General features: G+C 40.4%; 1 protein-coding gene across 2 annotated transcripts in view; it reads left to right on the top strand.

Moving 5' to 3' along the window:
* The window catches only part of DNAH5 (dynein axonemal heavy chain 5), a 598,099-nt gene that overhangs the window by 308,671 nt on the left and 271,364 nt on the right, over positions 1-18,064 (top strand). For both annotated transcript variants that reach the window (XM_033929843.1, XM_033929844.1), the window contains exons 41-43: positions 2,256-2,409; positions 6,120-6,266; positions 9,577-9,818. In XM_033929843.1, coding sequence (XP_033785734.1) covers positions 2,256-2,409; positions 6,120-6,266; positions 9,577-9,818 — 543 coding nt within the window. The remainder of the gene's footprint in view (positions 1-2,255; positions 2,410-6,119; positions 6,267-9,576; positions 9,819-18,064) is intronic.

Below are 18,064 nucleotides of genomic sequence, written 5' to 3'. Positions count from 1 at the left end.
AATTTCCTCAGACCCGCTGGGCTCTAGATCTTATTTGGGGGGGTTACAAAATCAAGTTCTATCACCCTCCCCCAGATATGTTTGTGGATTCTCCATCCAGACGGCTAGAAAAGGAGGCCACGGTCCAAAGGACGGTGCAAAGGCTACTAAATATTGAAGCCACAGAACCAGTTCCTGAGGAAGAATTGGGTTCTGACAGAGATATCTCACATATGTCATAGTGCCCAAAAATAGGCACCAAAGATTGGAGATCGATTCTGGACCTGAAATCTGTGAATGTGGCCCTGAAAGTGCCACTTATCTACATGGAGACAGTCTGGTCAGTAATTATAGTGGTGACACCAGGTGAATTCCTAGCATTCCTAGATCTGTTGGAGGCGTACCTTCATATTCCTATCTTCCTGGCCTACAGGAGATTCCTGAGGTTCCATGCTCTGCAAAAGGCATTTCCAGTTTGCAACTCTACCCTTCAGGTTAGCAACAGCTCCACGCATCTTCACTAAGGTGATGGTTGCAGCTCACCTCTGGGATGGGAATTCAAGTGCACCCTTACTTGGCTGATTGGCTGGTCAGAACTCCATCAATGGTGGAGAGAGAGCAGGCGATGCGGCAAGTTATAGATCTCCTTCAGGATCTGGCCTGGATAGTCAACTTCAAGAAGAGTCATCTAGACCCGACTCAGTGCTTGGAGTACTTGGGATGCCGCATCTTTCTTTCTGAGTAATGCAAATAGAAGCTCAGAAAGCAGACTGCAGATCTCCTAGTGATGCAAAGCCCTACTGCCTGGTATTACCTTCTGGTCCTGGGCTCCATGGCAGCCACCCTAAAAATGGTTCCCTGGGTGAGAGTGCATATGCGTCCCCTACAGGAGTCCCTCCTCTCCATGTGGTCCCCCCAATGTCATTCCCTCCAGATGCAGCTTCCATTGTCTATGGAAGCAAGGAACGGCTTGCTCTGATGGCTCTGAGTAGTCTCTTTATTGAGGGGCATCCCACTCCAAATTCCCTCATGGGTGATCCTAATAACCAATGCCAGCCAGTCAGGCTGGGGAGTCCATTGAGGTCATTCGCAGAATCACAATCCACCCGAGACTTGTGATCTTGGTAGCCCCAGATTGACTTTGAAGGCCATGGTATGTGGATCTAGTATGGCTCCAATAGGACAAATGCATCAAGCTGCTGGTTCACACGGGCCTACTCAGTCAGGGTCCAATCAGCAAGGAGAATCCAGATCAATTTGGTCTTATGGAATGGCTATTGAGCGCTCTGCCTTAATATGCAGAGGATATTTGGAGGTAGTCATTTTTACTCTCCTCTGAGCTAAAAAGCCTTCAACTGCATCTCGGTGACTGGTGTTTCCCTACGTGTGGTTCCTTCCTTCCTGCCGAAGGTGGTTTCGGCTTTCCATGTCAATCAGGAAGTGCATTTGCCTGCTTTTTATCCTACTGGTTCCAGGACACAAGATCGCCTTTTGAAGAAACTTGATGTGCACAGAGTGCTTCATCACTATCTGGAGGTCACTAACAAATTTCAACTCTCTGACCATCTGTTTGTGCTGACTCATTCTGTTAAGCGGGGCACTCCCGCTTCCAAAGTCACTATTTCCAAATGGATCTGTAGGGCTATTTCGTCAGCCTATATTCTTTCTGGGAAACAGTCCCCTGTTTCCATCATGGCACATTCTACCAGGAGTGTGGCTTCTTTGTGGGCCAAAGCTAGAGCTGTCTCCCCTGAGGAGATCTGCAGGGCAGCAAAATGGTCTTCTTGCACATATTTGTTAAGTTTTACAGAGTGGATGTGGTGGCAAGACAGGACTTTGCAGTTGATGATTTGATGTTACTTCTTGAGCAGAGCGGTTGTTACTTAATTTGATTGACAGAGGTGCCTCATCTTCACATTTCTTTGGTGGCTCTTGTTGCTTGGGTACTAATTGTAGGTGGAGCTAGGGAGCCCAGCGAAGTACAGCAGAGGTAAAAGGAAAAATCCGGAGTGGATTTCTTCTGCAGATGGCACGCAGCCATGGGGACACTATCCATCTGTGTAGAATGTCTCACCTATCTACTGGAAAAGAGCTTACCAAGATAAGTACATAATCTCTTTTTGTTGGTATGAGACAATACAATGGTGTCTGTCTTAATTTAAACAAGTAAGTCTTACAATGAAAAGCAGAAAGTTTCTAATAGCAATATGTTGTGAATAGGATTATCAGATGAATATAATGGATCCATGATTTTTTTTTACTTCCGGTGGTTACAGGTAGAAGGAGCTGGTTTAATTTGCCATCCTCCCTGGAAGCTGAAAGTTATCCAGCTATTTGAGACACAGCGGGTGAGGCATGGAATGATGACTTTGGGACCAAGTGGAGCAGGTAAAACTACCTGCATCCACACTCTGATGAAAGCCATGACAGGTATGGAAAATTGCCTCAATAAAGTGTTTATTTTTTCTCCTGAGTACAATTAAATATACTTCAAGGCAGTAAGATATGTTGTGCTTTTCCTTTATAGCATGGAAATTATTCTGATTGCAGTGATTCACAATCTTATGTAGATGATATTTTGCGTTGAAATCTTGGAAATGTTTATGGTTAGCTTTATTTGATATATTACCTTTCCTCCAAAGATAACAAAGTGATTTACAATAAAATTTAGAGAACAGGGAAAGGAGAGGGCAGATGCATCAAAAGGTCCATCTCAGAACCATACCCCCTCAAACCCTGTCAATGAATTGTTTAAAAATCATTATTGTTAGATTGAATGTTATAGGTTTGTTGGGAAAAATATGTCTTAAGAAAAAATCTGAATTTAATATAGGACTGCTCCAATTTGATATGTTGGGGTAATGAGTTCTATAAACTTGGTGCTCTAATAGGAAAATGGAATATTATCATAAGTAAGAATGAGTAAATGAGTTCCCTTAATTCATCTTTCCTTTAGATTTCAATAACACCAGAATGGTTGATACTCATAATTGTTGTCCAGGTTGTACTATTGTATGCTCATATCCCAGTCGTACTTAGTGGCCCACAATTAATGCCCTATTCAAAATGTATATAGTTTCAGCAGGGAGATATGGTCTCACTGCCTTACCACCTTCATTCAAAGAATTTTTTCAATATTTGTTCAATGTTCCTCAGCGGGCCACCACACACTCAAGCATTCTCATTGTGTATGGCTTTATGCTCCCCATCCTCATTGGAACAAAATACTATTTAAATATTATACTTATTTTACAATTTTCTATATAGATACTAAGGTTACTTAGCTTTTAGCTTTAGGCTTTAAGCAAGACGCTGTGCAGGGGAGTTAGTGTTTGTGAGAGGTATGAATGTTTGTAATATTTAATCCAATTATACTTAAAAATAATGCTGTAAGAAGTTGGGAAGGTGGATTAGTTAATTTAGACCTTGATTTTATATCCCACAGGGAGTTGGAGCCTTGAAAAAGCCCCACGTACTAACACGGGCGAAACATGAAAAGGTGTTTTCACACTAACTCCCCTGCACAGCGTCTTGCTTAAAGCCTAAAGCTAAAAGCTAAGTAACCTTAGTATCTATATAGAAAATTGTAAAATAAGTATAATATTTAAATAGTATTTTGTTCCAATGAGGATGGGGAGCATAAAGCCATACACAATGAGAATGCTTGAGTGTGTGGTGGCCCGCTGAGGAACATTGAACAAATATTGAAAAAATTCTTTGAATGAAGGTGGTAAGGCAGTGAGACCATATCTCCCTGCTGAAACTATATGTGTTTTGAATTTCTTCATTCTAAATCAACTTAAATATAGTGCCTAGTCTACATACTATTCAAAATGTAAACACTATCTTTCGAAAAATAGCCTCACATAAAGCTAAGGTATAACTATTCTACTCCTGACTTGAATGGTAAATGAAAGAAGCAGATCTATAGACTGATATAAAGTGTTGATTTCTGTCTCATTGTCCACTTGTTCCCAATTAAAACAAGCAAACAAAAAAAGATCCCTTCAGCTTCCACAATGGCAGTTATAGTTGACTTTTGCCATTGATAGGAAACTTCTTATCCATTTCAAGTTACTACAGGTTTTTTACTGAACAGCTGTTTAAGAGAGATAGTAAGACACAATAGAAATTGCTGAAGTGCATAGTAAGCCATGATGATAAAGGCTGTAGGACCAGTTTATTAAAAGTGTGGTATGTTTTTGCACGTAATTTTCCATTGTAATCTGCCTTAATATTCATTTGGAAGACAGTATAGCAAATACACAAACCAAGTTTCCAAGTTTATTATGTATTTGATTAATCGCTTATATTGACTTCTAAGCAATGAACAAAAGATAAAAATATTGGGTTACAATAATCAAAGGGAAACAAATTATATAAATATGACTGACAAGACAAAATTAATTGATACAGAAAGAAGGGGTAGGTGCAAAAATACAATTTAAAGGAAAAAGACATATAAAGGAAAAAACGTTAGGGAAGGGAAAAGCAATAAGCATCAGAGAATTTAGTGCAAAGTCTGTGTGGTAAATGAAGACATCTGCCCCCACATTTACCATAGACATGTAGGACCCAATTCTGTATATGTTGCCTAAAAATTGGTAATAATCAATAACTCTTTCACATGTATGATGCAAAGTATGATAGTAGCAACAACACAAGCTGAACAAAAACACTGAGGTGTACCGATTGTCCTGAAGATAAATTGATTTATTCATTTGTCTTTCACACATTACATTTTCCATTGCACCACACAGTGCTTTTTCGAATGCCAGGGGAGGGTTTTTTGTGCCAATAAGGTCATTGCTTGAGCACCTTTAAACCACCATTGTGAGGTGAGAGGGTTCGTTTCTGAGGCGTTTTCCTCCTCTGTGTTTTTGTTCAGCCTGTGTTGTTGCTACTATTGTTTTTTGTATCATACAAATGAAAGAGTTATTGATTATTACTAGTGGATTTTCATTTTCCGTGTCATTTAGCCTAAAAAATTGGTGCCTTGCAATTCTATTAAAGTTATGTGCACTGTATAGAATCGTACCTAGCGCTGCCTAAGCATTAAGCATCATCAGATGTCCCAACATTTAAGCGCACCCTATTTATATTTTCACCTGAATACCTGTACCTCATTTGTGAGCACAATGACACCTAAGTGAAAAACATGCATCTAATTGGAAAACACATCCTCAGTCTGCATCTAACCACACCCACTTTTAACTATACACTTTGAACAAGGCATATACTTTTTATAGAATCACGCTTAACGAGTTGTGCCCCTAACATTCAATTAAGCACAATTTATTGACGTCTTATATGTACAATTTATTGACGTCTTATATGTACAATTTATTGACGTCTTATATGTCTTGGATGTCAATGAATTCTCATCATTTACATGTCTCTAAAACAAAAATTCTGTGGTTATCGGCATCTGGAATTTTGGGTGCTCCCTCAAACTTTGTGTATGATGGGGTCTCAATTCCAGTACAGCAGGAGATTAAAAGTTTGGGAGTGTTTTTTGAGGGGTCATATTGCCTCAGTGGTAAAGATAATGTTTTTCAAGATCCGTCTGGTACTGAAATTGTATATAATATGTAAATTGCTTTGATTGTAACCACAGAAAGGCAGTATATGATATCCAATCTCTTTCCTTTTGCCCTACCCATGTCCCTTTAAAAGGAAAGGGAATGGGGCTTGATATATTGTCTTTCTGCGGTTCCTGTCAAAACGGTTAATAATTATGTGCTGTGCCATTTAAGTGTTTAAATATATGGTGCTTAGCTACACTACTACCATTTATGCATATATAATATACTTACCCGCGTGGATGGCAATATTGTATAAACTTAAGTGCTCAAAAGGCCTTTAAAATGAGGATACCTGTTATAGAATGAATGGGTTAATGGATAGTTTCAGAGTTTGGAATAATACCAATGTGATCAGCCTAAGATCTTATTTGCACTGTGCTAACTGCCCAGCTATAATGTATATATGTAGCTATATGTAGAAGTAATTTCAAGTCGCTGTTTAAAGAAGCAACAGTACAATATTGTAATTCTTGTTTTGGGCTCTATCATGATCAGCTTTTGATGTGGTAAAGAAATCATGCAGTTGTATAATATTGTGTTGTGTAAACTCTGCAGATTGTGGTCAGCCGCATCGTGAAATGAGAATGAATCCCAAAGCAATCACTGCCCCTCAAATGTTTGGTCGTCTTGATGTAGCAACCAATGATTGGACTGATGGGATTTTTTCTACACTGTGGAGAAAGACACTTAGAGCCAAGAAAGGTAACATAGCAAGGACTCAGCTCTGTAAATTGCACCCAAAATGGGTGCAAAAAATGCAGTCTAAATGCTATTTCATAAACAGTGCTTGGCTATATTTTATTGTTTATAGAAAAGCACCAGGATCCATGCCCAATTATGGTCCTGTAGATTTACACCAACTGAACCATGGTATAAATCCTCATGCCTAAATTAAGCATGGATCTCACAAATTCTATATATCATGGCATGTAAATCCTGGAAATGTCTCAAGCTGCCATGTCCCTCCCTTGACCACATCCTTTTTCAGATAGAGTGGAAGGACACGGTAAACGAGGCGCAAAACCTGTACATACCCAGATTTAGAAAAGGTAGCAAAAAGAACCAAACAAAGGACCCGGCATGGATAACAAAGGAAATTAAGAAGGTGATAGGAGACAATAAAAAATCATTCAAGAAGTGGAAAAAGGATAAAACCGAGGAAAACTGGAAAGAGCACAGGAAACATCAAAAAGAATGTCACCGTATGGTCAGAACAGCGGAAAAAGAGTATGAGGAAAGACTTGCCAAGGAGGCACGGAATTTTAAACCATTCTTTCGATATGTGAAAGGAAAACAACCGGCGAGGGAGGAAGTGGGACCCCTGGATGAGGGAGGCAGGAAAGGAGTGGTAAAGGATGAAAAGGAGGTGGCAGATAGATTAAACATGTTCTTCTTGTCAGTCTTCACGAAAGAGGACACATCCAAAGTGCCGAAACCGGAAAAAACCTTCAAGGGAGATCAGGAGGAGAAATTATTATCAATAGAGGTGAGCCTCGAAGACATACTCAAACAGATAGATAGATTAAAAACTGACAAATCTCTGGGACCAGATGGAATCCACCCGAGAATACTGAAGGAGCTCAGAGACAAAATAGCAGAGTTACTACAGAAGATTTGCAACATATCCTTGAAAACAGGGGTAATCCCGGAGGACTGGAGGATAGCGAATGTTACATCTATCTTCAAAAAGGGATCCAGAGGCAACCCGGGGAACTACAGACCACTACTGAGCTTAACCTCAGTTCCAGGGAAGATGGCCGAATCACTAATCAAGGAATGAATCAATGAGCATATAGAAATAAATAATCTGATGAGAAACAGCCAGCATGGTTTCTGTAAAGGAAGATCTTGCCAAATGAACCTACTGCACTTCTTCGAGGGGATAAACGAACAATTGGACAAAGGTGATCCCGTAGACATCATATATCTGGACTTCCAAAAAGCCTTTGACAAGGTACCCCATGAGCGCCTGCTAAGGAAACTGTGGAACCACGGAGTGGAAGGGGACGTGCATAGATGGATGTGTAATTGGCTGGCAGACAGGAAGCAGAGGGTAGGAGTAAAGGGACACTACTCTGACTGGGAAGCAGTCACAAGCAGTGTCCCGCAGGGGTCAGTACTTGGACCACTGCTGTTCAATATATTCATTAATGACCTGGAAGTAGGGACGAAGTGCGAAGTTATAAAATTTGCGGACGACACAAAACTCTCCAGTAGGGTTAGAACTGCTGAGGAATGCAAGGAACTACAAAAGGACCTGAACAAACTGAGTGAATGGGCAAATAAATGGCAAATGTGCTTCAATGTAGAGAAATGAAAAGTCTTGCACATAGGGAAAGGAAACCCGATGTAAAACTACAAGATGGGGGGAATGGTATTGGGGAAAAGCAACCTAGAAAGGGACTGGGGGTTTTGGTGGCCCAAACAATGAAGCCAGGGGCACAATGCGCAGCGGCCTCAAAGAAGGCGAACAGAATGTTGGGCATTATCAAAAAAGGAATCACCAGAACCAAAGAAGTTATCCTGCCACTATATCGGGCGATGGTGTGCCCGCATCTGGAATACTGCGTTCAATACTGGTCGCCATACCTTAAGAAGGATATGGCGACACTCGAGAGAGTCCAGAGAAGAGCACAAAGATGATAAAGGGCAAGGAAAATGTGCCATATACTGAGAGGATGGAGAAACTGGGGCTCTTTTCCCTGGAAAAATGGAGACTTAGAGGGGACATGATAGAAACCTACAAAATCATAAAGGGTATAGAGAAGGTAGAGTGGGACAGATTCTTCAGACTGGTGGGGGAAACAAGAACAAGAGGGCACTCAAGAAAATTGAAGGGAGACAGATTCAGAACAAATCTTAGGAAGTTCTTCTTCACTCAGAGGGTGGTGGATACCTGAAATGCACTTCCAGAGGAGGTGGTAGAGCAGAGTATGATTTTGGGTTTCAAAAAGGGGTTGGATAAGTTCCTGAAGGAAAAGGGGATTGAAGGGTATAGTTAGAGGGATACTATACAGGACAAAATGTCTTAAGTAAAGGATCACTTACAAGTCCCTGACCTGGGGGGCCGCTGTGGGAGTGAAATGCTGGGCGCGATGGACCTATGGTCTGACTCGGCAGAGGCAATGCTTATGTTCTTATAGAATAGCACTATAAAGCCAGTTTAGGGTGAATTCTGGGCAGACTCTGGGTATGGTTTGACTTAGGTGCACTCATTTAGGCCATGAAAACCCAGGTATAATGGGAATGTGCATAAGGTTTAAATGCCTACTGGTGTCTAAGACTGCTTAGGCGCTATTAGGCATGATTCTATAAATGGTGCCTAGCAGATGACTGACAATTGCACTCAACTGTGCCTACAAATTAAGCACCATTTATAAAATCAGAAACATAGAAAATGACGGCAGAAAAGGGCTATAGCCCACCAAGTCTGCCCATTCCAAATACCCGCCCCCCTGACATTATTCCCTTAGAGATCCCCTGTGAATATCCTATGTATGTGTACATGTATGTATGTATATGCTAAATGTGCACCTAAGTGGTGTTCCAGAGCTTAACTATTCTCTGAGTGAAAAAATATTTCCTCCTATTGGTTTTAAAAGTATTTCCCTGTAACTTCATCGAGTGTCCCCTAGTCTTTGTAATTTTTGACAAAAAATGATCCACTTGTACCCGTTTTACTCCACTCAGGATTTTGTAGACTTCAATCATATCTTCCTTCAGCCATCTCTTTTCCAAGCTGAAGAGCACTAACCTTTTTAGGTAGGTAATCAAAAATTTGTATATAGGTGGTATTTTTCATCTATAAGAGAACTATGGCCCCCCCTTTTATTAAGCCATGGTAATGCTGTTGCCGTGGGAAATGCTCCAATGCTCATTCAGTTCCTATGAGCATCGGAGCATTTACCGCACCGTTCCACACTAAAATGCAAATCTATCTATTTCTGCTATTTCAGGGTTTCTTGTTTGGATTTCTTTCCCCCTGTTGCTCAAGTTGTGCATTTTTCTGCAGGGGAACACATTTGGATCGTTCTTGATGGTCCTGTGGATGCCATTTGGATTGAAAACCTGAACTCTGTGTTGGATGATAACAAAACCCTGACACTAGCGAATGGAGACCGTATCCCCATGGCACCTAATTGTAAAATTGTCTTTGAGCCTCACAACATTGACAATGCTTCCCCTGCTACTGTATCAAGGAATGGTATGGTGTTTATGAGCTCTTCTGTCCTCAACTGGAGTCCAATTCTAGAGGTAGTATATAAATCTTAAATTTTAGTTTTTTTTCTGTTGGGTCAGTATCCAAGAGCAGTTATTTATTTATTTATTTGGATTTATTAATCACAAGACTCACCCAAGGCAGTGTACAGCACGTACTTATACAGTTCAACATAAAACTTACAATTTTATTAACAGCATAACAGTAGTAAAAAAAAGACCAAATATAAACAAATGCAATGAGTGAGGTAAACTCAAAATCAGCAAATTGAAATGTATATATAAATTCTTTATTTATTTTTAAAAACTTTCAATAAGTGCAATATATGATAAAAATATTTTATACTTTAAGATCACCTAATATTCTATCAGAAACTAATTCAAGTCAAATATTCCACCCCCCCAAATACCCAAACAATTAACTTCAATAATAAAAAAACAAAAATCATCCCCATCCCCCCCACCCCCATCCCCAAATTGAAACTTAATAATAGGACTACCATGAAACAGTTTCAAAAATATACTTATAACAGCACTGAAATTCAAATAAGAAAGGTGTAGTACAATGTTAGCATAATACTTATGAAACAACTAATAAGGGGTTCATAATCGAAACAGAAATACATCTAAAAACCTGCTCAAGTCAACACTTGGATGACCTAAAAGACAGGTCGTCCAAGTGCCGATAAGCGAAATGGATTTTTAGACGTATCCAGGGACATTTTAGGCCAGTGAATGCCACTGTGCGCCCAGAGCTGAAAGGAACATTTTTAGAGGAGTGGTGAGGGCGGGATATGGGTGGGACGTGGGCTGACCTAGGCTTAGTTGTACTGCAGAGGTAATCGAAAGTTGTACAGGGCTGCCTGGACGGAACTTATACGTTGTGACTTAGGCAATCTAAACCCAGGTCTAAGTGCCCAGAAGATATCCAGAATGACCAGATAACCACTGCAGACACAAAGTACACCCCCTCCCCCACATACACACTCCCACAGTGATAACTGACCCCCTCACACTGCCATATAAATCAGAATAAAAAGTATATACCTGTCTCCGGAACATTAGTACCTGCTATAGGAAAGCCTAGTAGAGCTGCACAGAAGTCTCTTAAGTAGCTTGGGGGATGGGCTAATGAATCATAGAGAGGGAGAACCCAGGCCCATAAACCACTTGAACCACTACATTCATGGTGGAAAATGTGAGCCCACCAACCCCCTCCCAAACCTTACTTTATTGCCATATAGGTGCCACCTGCAGCCATAAGGGTTATTGGAGTAGACAGGTGGGTATAGTGGGTTTTGGGGTGTTTTGGGGGGCTCACCATAACCTATAAGGTGAGATGTTTGTGTGACACACTTTTTGTGAAGTTCACAGCAGTGCCCTGTAAGGTGCCCCACTGCTCTGTTGTCATATCTGTGTGGCCAGTCCATCACGTTGCTGGGCCCTCCCATGTCCAAAAAATCTTGTTTTGGGCATTTGGGACTTGTACAGATATTTGGATGAGAATGTTGCGGTCTGGATGATCAAATGCCTGGATGTACAGATGGACGATTTTCGAATAAAAGTATACTTTATATGTATTTTTTGAGAATGGACATTTGTGCCCTGCTGACTTTGGGCGACTAGCACCCTATGTCCAAATCGGACTTAGACGTTTGTTTTGATTATGCCCCTCCACGTACACATCAGAAAGTCAAACTGCAGAGTTAAAAATGTGGATAAAATATAATCATGATAAGACCACTCCTCTGTGAACCTTGCACACAAAAGATGGCAAAGAGATCAGTGACTAAAGGTGTCTTGAAATCTGTCTAAGGGGTTTTCAAGACATAGGTTGGGGGAGGAAAACATTCCAAAGAGGATTCAACCACACTGAAGATTCTTGCCTCTGGAGTTGAGGCATTCTTCATCCTTGCTTGTGTTTAGGAAAGGTTTGAAAACATTTCTATATCCCTAATAGGGATGGAAGGTTGTCTCTGTACCTATATTGTTATTTATCTTAAGTTTGTGTTTTATTTTTTACTAAGTTCAGCAACTTTCCATAATACTTTTCTGCCTTTGATTGTTTTATTTTGATATAAACCATATTGAATGGCTATAGTCATGAAAATGGTATGGACACAAATAAATAAAAAGAAATTGAACAAAATTATAACAGATGTGTCAGAAGGAAGGGACTATAAGGCAAAACTGAGCATATGTGGTGGGGGGGGACCAGCGGCCCATAGTAGTGTTGACTACCAGGCCACAAGTGGAGAACCTCTTTGGCTGGCGAGACTTGAGGATCCCACCAGCAGCTTCAGATATTTAGGGTCTGTGGGATGGGGGAGGGTGGCATAGAGAGGGTAATTGTAGTGGGGAAGGTAAGGAAAAATGTAGTGTCCTTCCATTCAAATGTATAGTCTGTCTATGCAGCTGTTGTAGATTTGGTTATATGGATAGCAGCACCTGTTTTCTGGATAAATGCTGCTGATTGAGCTATTCAGAGGCATAAGAGCATAAGCAGTGCCTCTGCTGGGTCAGACCAGGGGTCCATCATGCCCAGCAATCCACCACGCGGCGGCCCATCAGGTCCAGACCTGTTACGTAACCCTCTATCTATACCCTTCTATCCCCTTTTGCTTCAGAAAGTTGTCCAATCCCTTCTTGAACTCCAATACCGTATCCTGTCCTATCACACTCTCTGGAAGCGCATTCCAGGTGTCCACCACCCGTTGGGTGAAGAAGAACTTCCTAGCATAGGAACTGAGATAGATTTTCATGCACTGCCTCAGTTGCATGAAAATCTAATTCATAAATATTCATTGTGGATATCTTGAAAGCCCAAGAGGACTAACTGCCCTGAGGACTGGATTGGGAATGGCTGATCCAGATATTACTTCTGAATATCCTTACAGATCACCTTTGCACTATGCATATAGTGGTAGATTCAAGAAAGGGCACCTAAATATAGGCGCCACGATCCTAAACGATAAGCATGGATTCTATAATGGCAATTGCATGCGCAGTTGCTGTTATAGAATGCTAGCATAAGTCTATACTTTTACACTTCATTTTAGCTGTGAGTATTTATGCCATGCCAAAGGCTGGTATGAATGCTTGTGCCTAACTGTACGTAGTTTAGACACAGAAATTATAACGTGTGTGTAACTGCTAGGCACACCCCTGACCCAGCCATGCCCCACCCATGGCCACACCTCCAGAATTTGCGTGCGTCTGTTAAAGAATATTGACTAAAGGCAGTTGTGCATGTAACTGCAGACTGATGCCAATTAGCTCCAGTTAAGGCTAATTGAAGCCTACTATTACTTATTGATACAAATTAGTTATTACATTAATTTATGCATGTAACTGACCTTGTTCTATAACTTGTGCACACAACTTTCCACACTAAGCGTAAAATTGGGTGCGTAAGTTTACAGAAACTGGCAGAGCCAGGTCTGTCCTGAAACTTGCCTGGATAGTGTCAGTATTCAGTCTGCTAGATAGAAGGCTATCCAGATATTACATTACATTACATTAGGGATTTCTATTCCGCCATTACCTTGCGGTTCAAGGCGGATTACAAAAGATTAATAAAAACGTTGTTACAATGGGAGAACTATTGATTAGCTAGAGAGGTAGGTAGTAGATCTTTTAAACATTTCATGGGTTGTTAAGGATAAGGCGGTTTGCAAAAGAATTAAGAAGGGGGTCATAATGAAAGTTCTGTTATTACTAGTGAAGTAAAGGGTAGATCAATTGTCAGTTTTAGAGTTATTAAGAGTACGTGATGTTATGGCTGCTTCAGGAATTTCTTGAAAAGTATAGTTTTTATTTCTTTTCTGAATGTCTTGTAGTCTGGGGTGGACGTCAGAAGGTTGGAAATCTGGTTATCCAGCCTTGCGGCTTGAGTGGCTAGGAGGCCATCGTGTAGTTTTGATCATTTTACTTCCTTGATTGGGGGAGGTATGAATGGGGAGTGCGTTTTTCTGTGTCTGGTAGTGGGTGCTTGGATGAGGCGGTTGTTCAAGTAAGATGGGCTGTCTCCGTTTAGGGTTTTAGATAACATGCAGTAGAATTTGTTAATATTACCTAGCCACCAAAGATTGATCTGTTTCTTAGACGTGTATATCTGGCCACTCACCTTAGTTGGCAAGCCAGTGATTATTGGCAGTGACTGGCTATGTCATGCAGCATAGCCAATCTGTTGGATGAGATATTTAGTGGGAGATAGCTGATTATCTACTGCTGCATATTGGTGGTTAGCCGGCTTAGTGGTACTTAGATGATTGGGAGCTGTTCCTGTTAAGTACCGCTTAATATTGGGTGGATTATATCTATATATGAGAAGGGACTGTCTATTGTGTGTTGATTGTACAGTGCTGTGTACACTTTTCAGGGCTTTAGAAATGATAAATAGTAGTATATCGGGCATTGCTTGAAGAACAAGTTCCCATTCTATGCTATACCACTATCTAGGGAAAATATCTGGGACATGACTTTGAACTTTCCAAATGGCAGAAAATATTACAACATTTGCTAAAGATGTCAGTTTCTAACAATATCATTGAAAATAGATACAAGAGCTTATACGAGGACTGACATTAAGTTCATGAATTTGCCTATGTACGCTTACGTTGGCAGCGCTGTATAAACAACTCGGTAAGGTTTCATAACCTTGGTATATTAGTGTCTCACAGCTGCGTTCATGTCAACATGTGGTGGTGTCGCTGAGCGGTGTTCATTATTGTTGTTAAATGTTTTTGTGTGCTGTTGCGAGAATGTTGGCGCTTGAATTAGAGCAACGAACAAACATTAAATTTCTTGTTAAATTTGGCAAGAGTGGAAGTGAAATTAGGAACATGTTAGTCCAAGTTTATGGGGATAATGCCATGAAGAAAATGGCAGTGTACAAATGGATTAAACATTTTTCTGAGGGGAGAGAAAGCATCACTGATTATGAAAGGTCTGGACACCCAGTAATGAGCAGAACTGATGAAAACATTGCAAACATTTGTCAAATTGTGTGTCAAAATCATTGGCTGACTGTGAGAAGCACTGTAATTATGCCTGTGATGTTATCTAAGCAAATTATAGAAAGTCAATGTTCAGGCACTAGTTCAAAATAGAGGTAAAAAGAAGCCAGCACTGATCAACAAGATGACCTAGTGCAGAAAGACCAGAAACAACAAGGTGTAGGAAATCGAAGTCTGCAGAGCACCAGCATGGCATACAAACAAAAAAATTATTGGAACCCAAATCCAACATGGACATGTTTGGGCAAACACTTGAATCAGGGGTATGATCTCAAAATTGCTGCTGGACCTACTGACAAATGCATATATAAGCACTGGTGCCCTTGTTTGTGCTTCACAATCATCTGTATGTTTAGTAGAGACTTTTGTAAAGTAGGGAAATTATGAACATCTGGACTTAGAAGTCTCAATTCCTACCTAGACATCCTGTGCAAAATAGAGTTTCAAATCTCTCTCATCCAGCGGAAAACACTATAATAACAGACTCTGTTAAGGCTATTCAATGTTCACCCCAGCCATTGTTTTTTGGTATGTCATATTGGTGTTCTACAGTTTTCTATATTCAGGCACTGGCAACTTCTATTGCCATTCTGACTGAAGGCTTTCCTTCTTTCATAAGTGGAGCCAATATAAGACAGAGAGAATTAAGAAACCGATCAAGGACAGATAAAGTGAGCAGAGAGGAGCATTGGCATACGAATGCCAAACTGATAACAAGTCCATCTGTCCATGCAGGCAGCAGTTTTACATACAAGCAGACTGAGCGATTAAATCCTTTGGGCAAGAGAATTGGCAAAGTTTTTTGAAAGAGTTGCCAGCAGAGGACAAAGTATAGTCTAGTGTAGCATATGTTCCTGGGAATTGGCATTTTGGAGGATCTTTGCTTTTTAATAATCATTTATCAGACTTAAAGATCTGTTTACTAAAGGGCAGTAAAAGTCATCCTACTTAGCTCAAAGCAGAAAAACTGCATTTATATTACCACAAGGATATTTCTAGTTTCCCTAAAAATTACATATACAGTCACAGGAAAAGCAAAAGGCAATTACAATTTATACAGTATTTGACTTTTCTTGCAACTAAAGAAAACAGTGGTAGGAGCCAATCAATACTGAAACAAACACCCAATATCCAACCTGTGGCAGTCAGTATTTTTGAAAACACTATCTGCAGTGAGCTGAATTTGGCCTGGATATTCAGTACAAGGCCTGATCTAGGTATCAACACTGAATATCTGAGACTTTTATGGTCACTGGAGTCTAGCCAGATCCAGATGACACTTAGTACAATACCTGGAAACTCATCTGGGCAGATAAAGGTTGTCCTTTATGTGGACTTATTTGCCTGAAAAGTTATCTGAGCTACAGCATTAAATATTGACTAGATAATTTCCAGGCCCACCGTGATGGTCTCTGGATTACCCAAGCAGTAACTGGAGAGTGCCATGGTGGTCAGAGCCTTTCAGTGGCACTCTCTAGTTAAGTGCTGCTGAATATATATCATAAGAATAGCCATTCTTGGTGGGTCAGACCAGTGCTCCATGTATCCCAATGTCCTGTTTCCACAGTGGCCAATCCAGGACACAAGTACCTGGCAGAAATCCAAACAGTAGCAACATTACGTGCTTCTGATCCCAGGGCAAGCAGTGGCTCCCCCCATATCTGTCTCAATAGCAGACTATAGACTTTTCATTCAGGAATTTGTCCAAACCTTTTTTAAACCCAGCTACGCTAACTGCTGTTACCACATCCTCTGGCAACGAGTTGCAGAGCTTAACTTTTCTTTGAGTGAAAAAATATTTCCTCCTATTTGTTTTAATGGAATTTCCATGTCATTTTATTGCATGTCCCCTAGTCTTTGTAAGTTTTGAAAGAGTAAAAAATTGATTAACTTTTACTTGTACTATACCACTCAGGATTTTGTAGGCCTACTTGCTGTTTTGACTGCCTCTGCACACTGAGCAGAAGGTTTCAGCATATTGTCTATGATGACACCTAGATCTCTTTCATGTACGCTGACCCTTAAGGTGAACCCTAGCATATGGTAACTATGATTTGGATTATTCTGCCCACTGTGTATCACTTTGCTTTTGTCCACATTAATTTTCATCTGCCTGAAGAAAGAATTGGTGAGAACGGAGCATATAAGGGAAATGGAAAGACTGTGGTCCAAGCTGAAAAGGAGTTATAAAAAAAGGCAACTGAATTCTAGGTAAGGAATGTTCTCTAAACAGGTGGCTGAAAAAATAAAGGCAAAAGAGATGACGTTTAAGAAATACAAAGGAACTCAAGAAGAGGAACACAGAAAAGAGTACTGGATAAAACTCAAAGAACTGAAGAGAAATATGATTGGCGAAAGCACAGGTGGAAGAAAAAATGACGAGAGATGTAAAAAGAGGAGACAAGGCTTTTTTCAGGTATATTGAAGAAAAGAGGAAGACTAGGAATGGAATTGTGAGACTAGAATATGCTGAGAACTGCTACAGTATAATCTCCTTATAACGTACTTCAAGGGACCTGGAAAAACGGTCCGTTATATCCAGAGTCCGTTATATCCAGAGTTGCATTTTTTAAAAACTTTATTTAGGTCATCTTGAAACAGCGTTCAATCAATAAACAACAGTTACTATACAACCATATCAGCAACATCAAGAACAAAACTCAGCAAAACATTGGTATGGCACAAAATGATTGCAAAACCAGAACACTAAAAGATCTAAAGCATTATGTCATACTGTACTGGAAAGAAAAATACTCTGTCATTTTCTTCTGGGCTGCATTTTGATACTATATCACCGGCATGCCACGCACCTTGTAGGTGGAGCCTGCATGTCCGTTATAGCCGAAGAAAACTACAGCTAAAAGCGGCTCTGGGGACCAAATTGGTTGTCTGTTATATCCGAAAGTCTGTTATATGCGAGTCCGCTATATGTAATGATTTTCTGTATGTTTATAATGACGCACGGCCGGGACCAGCGGACCTCGTCCGCTATAAACGAGGTTCCGTTATAAGCGAGTCCATTATAAGCGTCCGTTATAAGCGAGTCCATAACGAGATTATACTGTATGTGGAAAGCGATGAGAAAAAGCAAACATGCTAAACAAATACTTCTGTTCTGTGTTCACGGTAGAAGAGTCTGGAGGCCCACTATTGGCAGGCAAAGTTACACATGAAAATGAAGTGTATACTGTGCCTATCACGGAAGAAAGTATTTCTGAACAACTTGAAAAATTAAAGATGTACAAAGTCATGGGACTAGAAGGG

Source organism: Geotrypetes seraphini, chromosome 2, assembly GCF_902459505.1.
Source record: "Geotrypetes seraphini chromosome 2, aGeoSer1.1, whole genome shotgun sequence".
NCBI classification, from domain to species: domain Eukaryota; kingdom Metazoa; phylum Chordata; class Amphibia; order Gymnophiona; family Dermophiidae; genus Geotrypetes; species Geotrypetes seraphini.
Note: the sequence above shows the minus strand (reverse complement) of the source record. Positions and strands in the feature narration are given on the sequence as shown.